The following is an 8,614-nucleotide window of genomic DNA, read 5'->3' as shown; positions in this document are numbered from 1 at the left end:
TACTAGAGCTAATCAATGCATTTGGTAAAGTAGCAGGATACAAAATTAATGCACAGAAATCTCTTGCATTCCTATACACTACTGATGAAAAATCTGAAAGTAAAATTAAGAAAACACTCCCATTTACCATTGCAACAAAAAGAATAAAATATCTAGGAATAAACCTACCTAAGGAGACAAAAGACCTATATGCATATAACTATAAGACACTGATGAAAGCAATTAAAGATGATACCGATAGACGGAGAGATATACCATGTTCTTGGATTGGAAGAATCAACATTGTGAAAATGACTCTACTACCCAAAGCAATCTACAGATTCAATGCAATCCCTATCAAACTACCAATGGCATTTTTCACACAATTAGAACAAAATATTCCACAATTTGTATGGAAACACAAAAGACCCAAATAGCCAAAGCAATCCTGAGAAAGAAAAACGGAGTTGGAGGAATCAGGCTCCCTGACTTCAGACTATACTACAAAGCTACAGTAATCAAGACAGATGGTACTGGCACAAAAACAGAAATATAGATCGATGAAACAGGATAGAAAGCCCAGAGGTAAACCCATGTACACATGGTCACCTTATCTTTGATAAAGGAGGCAAGACTATACAATGGAGAAAAGACAGCCTCTTCAATAAGTGGTGCTGGGAAAACGGGACCGCTATATGTAAAAGAATGAAATTAGAACACTCCCTAACACCATACAGAAAAATAAACTCAAAAATGTATTAAAGACCTAAATGTAGGGCCAGACACTATACAACTCTGAGAGGAAAACATAGGAAGAACATTCTTTCACATAAATCACAGCAAGATCCTTTTTGATCCACCTCCTAGAGAAATAGAAATAAAAACAAAAATAAACAAATGGGACCTAATGAAACTTAAAAGCTTTTGCACAGCAAAGTAAACCATAAACAAGATGAAAAGACAACCCTCAGAATGGGAGAAAACAGAGCAGGTTCCTTAAAAAGCTAACAATAGAACTACCATATGAGCCAGCAATCCCACTACTGAGCATATACCCTCAGAAAACCATAATTCAAAAAGAGTCATGTACCACAATGTTCATTGCTGCACTATTTACAACAGCCAGGACATAGAAGCAACCTAGGTGTCCATCGACAGATTAATGGATAAAGAAGATATGGCACATATATACAATGGAATATTACTCAGCCATAAAAAGAAACAAAATTTAGTTATTTGTAGTGAGGTGGATCGACCTAGATACTGTCATACAGAGTGAAGTAAGTCAGAAAGAGAAAAACAAATACTGTATGCTAACATATACATATGGAATCTAAAAAAAACAAAAATGAAAAGAAATTGTTCTCATGAACCTAGGGGCAAGACGGGAATAAAGACGTAAACGTAGAGAATGGACTTGAGGACACGGGAAAGGGGAAGGGTAACCTGGGACGAACTGTGCAGGTAGCATTGACATATATACAATACCATATGTAAAATAGATAGCTAGTGGGAAGCAGCTACATAGCACAGGGAGATCAGCTCAGTGCTTTGTGACCACTTAGAGGTGTGGGACAGGGAGGGTGGGAGGGATTTGCAAGAAGGAGGGGATATGGGGATCTATGTATACATAGAACTGATTTTCTTTGTTATACAGCAGAAACTAGCACACCATTATAAAGCAATTGTACTCCAATAAAGATGTTAAAAAAAAATGGCTGGAAAGATTTTTTCCCAAGGAAGGTAAATTTGGAATGGTCTGACTTTGAGCACAGCCTGTACAGTACACATTAATTCACTTTGGAGAAATCTGACGGTATCGAAACAAGATAGCAAAGAGGCCCATGTAACTACACGTTGGGAGAGATAGGACATACATATTAAGAACTTTGGGCAGAGAAAATAGTGACTTTAAATAAAAGTTGAAGATCAAAAGTCACAAGTGTGGTGGTCTGAATTACAACTATTGCTTTGCAATCTAACTGCTTCTCAGGTAGGCAATTCTATCAATAGCCTACCTAAGGCTGAAGGATATCAGAGGTTACTTATTTATTTAGTGATGGTTAATGACTATTATTTGCAAACCAGGGAATGCTTTTTAATACAATAATGCATTTTGTTAATAACACAATTTCCTTGTATTATTTTATGCTTATGTAATGCTTCTAAATTGAATATAACTGTTTTTTGAAATTTAAAGTTGGCTACAATTTGAGTCATCTGGGAGGTGGAGAAAGGGTGAAGTCTTCTTGGGAGAACTGATTTCTGATTGAGGGGAAAAGAATATCTTAATCTGCATGTTTGGAAAGAAAGGCAAAATTCATCCCTATCATCCCATCTATCACCAAGCTGGGAGCTCAGAGCAACAAACAGTTAAATTGCTCTGCTTAAGTAACAGGTATTTTGAGACTTACCCTTTATATACTGGAGTGGGTGACTAGGGAGTAGGGAAATGAGGGCTGAAGATCCTGATAGGGAAAAGACTAGATAAAGATGGAGAAGGGTCTGGGCTAAGGAGAGGGAACTGGAGAGAGAGATACAATCGTTCCAGTGATGGGAATTACCAGGAAAATTTTAGGACAGTGAAGGTTTATTAAATCTTAAATTATTCTGGATTGTGCAATAATCCTCTTTCGTTATCCCTTGTTCTAAGGTGTTTGTGAGAATGAAGGCAAGTGATCCAAATAAAGAGCAGGCTAAGGAGTTGAGAAAGGGCAGCAGCCTCTGCATCCCACAACTGAGATGACTCTAAAAGCAGGAATTCTGAGTCAGAAGTGAACAAAAGCATCCCCAGAAAAGCTCTGAAAATATAAAGAGGGCCGAGACTTACCTTTGTATCTGAGATGGGGCTCAACTTTTTATTTAGATATTGAAGGATGATGATTAGTGAGAATTATATGGATATAAATGTTATGAATTATGCAAATATAAGATATTTTAATTACCTTAACATCATAACTCCTGATACAAAATAATGTTAAGTCCAAAATGGGAAATACTAAAATCATGTACTTAAACCTATAATACATGCAGTTTTAAAAAATATGAGATCAATTGTGATAAACTGACAGATATGCTAGTCCTTCAAATGTGATACTCTAAATTTAACAAATTAAAAATACATTATAAATCTCTGTCTTATTGACACAAATCAATATAACTTTTAAAATTATTCAATGATATGATCAATAATATTATGTTATATGGTATACTCCAAATCAAGTAGAATTCTGTCTAATACAGTAAGATTGGTTAATTTGGGTCCCACATTAATGGAAAAATGTTATCTGACAAAGATTTGATTCTGAATAAATAAGATGCTTTTCAAGCTTCTCTAAAATTACTATGGCAACACAGGCTATGTCAACCACTGAATAAAGAATATGGTTTTAACATCACAACAAAAACTGCCAAGTTATTCTAAATAAAACCATTTTCTTAATGTGTAGGTTATTATTATGGGCTGAATCATGTCCCCCTAAAATTTATATGTCCTATCCCCCTAGTACTGTGACTGTATTTGGAGAAAGGTCTTTTAATGAGGTAATTAAGGTAAAATGAGATTATATGGGTGGACCCTAATCTAATATGACTTGTGTCCTTATAAGAGAAGATTAGGAAACAAACACACACAGAGGGAAGACCATGTGAAGACACAGGAAAAGGACAGCCATCTATTAGCCAATGACTAAAACCACAGAAGACAACCCTGTTGACACCTTGATCTCAGACTTCTAGACTTTAGAACTATGAGGAAATAAATTTCTGTTATTTAAGCCACTCAGTCTGTTACACTCTGTTATGGCAGCCTTAGCAAACTAATATAGTCATAGTAAAGTTGTGTAGGTCATAATAAAGCAGAGTGACCTCATGTGAAATGTTTACTATTTTATATCTGTCAAAATAGAATCTGTTTTCCTCTCAAGTTTTTACACTAGCATGAATAGATTAATTCAATGAAGGAACTCTTTAATCAGGGGAAGATCATGTTATATTTGTAAAATTCAAACATCAGAGCATAATTCTGCTGAAATTATATATATATTTATATGTTTGCTATAATGTTTACAGGAGTTTTTTTGTTTTTTTTTTTTTAAGGAAAGGTTGGGAGATGAGAGGGGTCAACAATATAATTGAAAAATTATATAGATACTTCTATTTGGATTTCAGAATAGTGATCCAATCACAAGCCAGAAGATTCATTCTTTTAAATTTTTAATAGTCAATATTATAATCTTTTAGGATATAGATTATTTGATCAGTAATACCAATTATCCTAAGGAAAAATATCTTGACTGACTAATTATTAATTCACATTAATTTGATGCAGCCATTTTTCTGAAGGACCTGTAAGTGTAGGTATATAGGTAGTATGTGTAAGCAAATGTCTTAGGCTGCAATACGGTATCAATTCAAGTGTGTTTACAGCACCTTTGCCTTTTGGAATCTAGCAGAACAGAATCCACAGGCCCTTCAAAGTATAGGATGACTAAACTTACTAAGTTAAAGGTTATAGGTTCATATCACAGTAGTATGCATATATATGAATCCAAAAAAGTCCATCTTGCACATTTCATTCATACTGATAGAGCATTAAGGAAATAGAAAATTAACTTGAAAATAGGCTGAAAGGCTAAAAGGGGCAAACATTCTGAAACATTCAATGTCTAACAATTGACTACTGCAATAAAATTAAATATTAATATGGAAAGTAAAATGCAGAATGTCAACTATTCTTTTAGATAATTTTTTTTTAAGTAGAAAAATATTTGCAGAGACCTTTCAAATGTAATTTTGATAGAGTGTCCAGGTTCAGCTTCAATCACCCATTCACAATTCAGAGAGTCTTTATAGTATCCTGGCCATCCTGGTGAGAGAATCAATCCACTGGGAGCTGAAAAATGGCCACCGCATGGAGCTGAAAAATAAAATCAGAGAACAAGTAAAAACAAAAATTTTAGAACAAGTTGCAGAAAATATTTTTAGTATTAACTGTATTTTTTAAAATTAATTTTTGCATGTATATATTAAATGCTATTTAATATTGTTTTTGAAAGTAAAATTTCATCCAGTCATTCTATTATTGAATGATTATTTTCCCTAAAAAAAAGTAATGTACTTTTTGAAATATGGCTTAGTTACACACTCAGCATGTCAGATAAACTCGTCTCCCAATTATATTCCTTAAATACGTTCTTGTGTCTCCATCATTTTCAAAACTTGAAAAAAATACAAGCTGTTAGTCTTAGTTTCTCTGTCTTTCATTTTCTGATTTATGTATCAAATACTGTTAATTCATGCTATACAGTGTCTAAAACTGATCTTTCTTTTACCAGAGTCCCTTTTACAATTTTAGGCCTTCATTCATTCAGTCTCTTCCCTGATTTCCCATCTGTAATTTCTCTCTTGCTTCAATCCAGCTGTCAGAATAATGTCCTTCAATTTACAGTTTCATCATACCATTTGCTTTCCTAGACGGGTACCATGATCTCTTCTCCCTTTAACATCAGATTCAACTCAGCTTATCATTTCAAGAATTTAATCTTCTGTTTTCCCCTAAACTCATACACAATTGAAACCACAATGATAGCATTTTAATCCCAGTAGGTACTGATAAGGTAATTTAGTGTAAGCATCTCATTTTGAAGAGAAATAAACCAAGTTGAAAGAAAAACTTGTCAAAGTTCACAAGACCTGAAAGCCTCAAAAGTACTTTCACGTCAGTTTTTACAAAATAGGACCTCAAAACCAGTCCTCTCCCATTATTTCCAATATTGGTAAATGAAACCACCATCCACAGATTTGCATAGCCCAGAACGTTAGAAGTAGTCATCTTTCATAGTTCCATTATCCTTACTATTTATGGATATGGGAATATCCAACCCATCCTCAAGCCCAGTCTTGTTTCTCTATCTCTATAGCTACCAGATTAAATTACCATAATTTCACCTCTGGTATAAACCCTCCTAACTGACTCTCTTAATTGGTCTCTCCTCATCCATGCTAACTATCCTCCATACTATGGCCAGAGTAATTGTTTAAACCTCAAACACTTTTAAATGGCATTTTTCTGTGTTGACCAACAAGGCCCTGAATGATCTAGCTATTGCCTTACACTCTAGCCTATACTCCAAACTTCTCCCCTTCACTCTGCAGCCCAGGTACATTAGCCTGTTCTATACCTTCAGGAGGTATACAAAGTGGGGGGAGGGGAATGAAGCAAAGAGTATTTGAATTATTGAAAATTATTTGGAAAGAAAAATAGTCAAATGTATACTATATTGGCTTTTCAACACATTAGATAGAGACCCTTCCCAGTGACTTACCATGTTATATTTTAATTTTCTTTAACTCTTTCCATTTAAACTCTATCTCATGTGTTTATATTTTTGTCATTGTTGTTTACTTCTTTCTTTCAGTTTTACCTTACAGAATTTCTAAAACCTATTGTTCTAGACACTATTTTTACACTTTTTCATTCTTTAAGTAATTTGATATAACCCAAATAAAATAGGAAATATTTAATAAACTGGCCTAGGAATCAAGCATTACTACAAAATGTCCATTTGAGAAAAATATTTTCTGTGAAATTGCCAAAATTTGTTATTTGTATGAGAAAGAACTTTCATATAAAACTAAATTTTCTTCCTTAGTAGAATTTGATTTTGTTTCTTAAAAAGCTTTCAAAGGAGACCATTTTGATGAGGATTATTTACTCTTCCTTGCTATGATGACTCATAATTAGGTTTCCTGTAGGGTTATTATGTATTTCAAAAATAAAATTATGTGCATAACAGTCATTTAAATTACCATATTTTAAAAGAGTAAACTATTTTGGTGAGAGAAGGTCCTGGAAATATAGAAAAATCCCTAATATGTTATCAACTCAAATCGTTTTAGGAAAGTATCTGTGCACTTCAGTCTAATCATGATTGAAAGAGGTAATCAGTCATAAAATTAGCAGTTGAGTAATGGGCCATTAAAGATTAAAATAGAGTACCCTGGGCTTCCCTGGTGGCGCAGTGGTTGAGAGTCCGCCTGCCGATACAGGGGACACGGGTTCGTGCCCCAGTCTGGGTAGATCCCACATGCCGCGGAGCGGCTAGGCCCGTGAGCCATGGCCGCGGAGCCTGTGCTCTGCAACGGGACAGGCCACAACAGTGAGAGGCCCGTGTACCGCAAAACAAACAAACAAAAAACAAAAAAACCACAAAAGTATAGTACCCAGAAGCATTTCAGCTGGTCCCTCAGTCCAACATGTTAGAGAGGCAGAGTTAGGAAGGAGCTTTAAAGGAAAGGAGTATCATAAAGATGTGGTGACTGTTTGTTTCCTGAAAGGACTTTCCCAAATAGTGACCCTGCTACAAAGTGAGTCTTCTCCTAATTAACATACAACATTCTGAACTGGCTTCTTTCTCTCACACATAGGGTTGGAACTTTACAAAATTATTATCCCAAAAGTATGGAGATAACTTCCCCAACAGAGTGTGAAACCTAAGAGAAGAGAGAGATGCTAAGTGCAGATCAGTCAAGACAAACCTCATGATCACAGTGACTAGCAACCACATGGCAGGAAGATGTTCACATAGAAATGCCATGGTGGAGAAACAGCCGCAGAGCATGGAGGGGACAAAGTGCAGGACAAAATAAGGGGAGACCAAGTGTAAAGAAAACGTTCAAGAGAAAAAGGAAAAGGAAAACGCTTTGGAAAGCTAAAAGAACTAATAGTAATAAAAATAACAAAGATTTGAATTTGTAAAGAGAACCTTAACAATAACATGAATAACAATACAAACAGAAAGGCAATAAAGCTAGTTGCCCAAACCTTACAGTTTTGCCGCTTCCATGTACTGCTTATATAATTAATGATTTTCTTTAACTAGACTTAATTTTATTTTAACTTAAATGATTTCTTTAAACTTGCCCTAAGCAAAAATATCTGTAAAATCATTGCTTTTATGTATTAGTTATATTTTTCCATAATGCCTGAAAATAAATATGTACCTATTGAAATTTAAGAAATGCTTATAGGGCTTCCCTGGTGGCGCAGTGGTTGGGAGTCTGCCTGCCGATGCAGGGGACACGGGTTCGTGCCCCGGTCCGGGAAGATCCCACATGCCGCGGAGCGGCTGGGCCCGTGAGCCATGGCCGCTGAGCCTGCGTGTCCGTTGCTCTGCAACGGGAGAGGCCACAACAGTGAGAGGCCCGCGTACCGCAAAAAAAAAAAAAAAAAAAAAAAGAAATGCTTATATGTTTAACACCTAAAAGCTTGTGTACCTCCAAGTATAAACATTCTGTAGTTTAAGAAAGACTTCTGTAAAACACAGTATCTTTGACTGAACAAAGGAAACTTGTAACATATGGAAAACAGAAAGGAGATCAAGATATAGGGATTTATTTTCAAGTCCTATTCACTCATTCATCATTTACTTATTCATACTTCAGTCATTCAGCAAACAACTGTGTGTCAAGTATGCGCCCACGTGGTATTTGTACTACTTCTAAAATGTATCAAATGTTTCCTAGGTACCAGGCACTATGTAAGAAGTCCTTTGTATTATTTTATGTAATACTCAAAATAATCCAACCACATATGTAGGTAAGAACATTGATGTGTAGAGAATTTAAATAATTT

General features: G+C 35.2%; 1 protein-coding gene across 3 annotated transcripts in view; it reads right to left on the bottom strand.

The window, feature by feature from the left end:
- Positions 1–8,614, bottom strand: part of CSMD3 (CUB and Sushi multiple domains 3) — a 1,193,315-nt gene that overhangs the window by 424,440 nt on the left and 760,261 nt on the right. For all 3 annotated transcript variants that reach the window (XM_024129404.1, XM_024129405.1, XM_028500327.1), the window contains one exon: positions 4,759–4,897. In XM_024129404.1, the coding sequence (XP_023985172.1) occupies positions 4,759–4,897 (139 nt within the window). The remainder of the gene's footprint in view (positions 1–4,758; positions 4,898–8,614) is intronic.

The sequence above is a fragment of the Physeter macrocephalus genome, chromosome 15, assembly GCF_002837175.3.
Source record: "Physeter macrocephalus isolate SW-GA chromosome 15, ASM283717v5, whole genome shotgun sequence".
NCBI classification, from domain to species: Eukaryota; Metazoa; Chordata; class Mammalia; order Artiodactyla; family Physeteridae; genus Physeter; species Physeter macrocephalus.
Note: the sequence above shows the minus strand (reverse complement) of the source record. Positions and strands in the feature narration are given on the sequence as shown.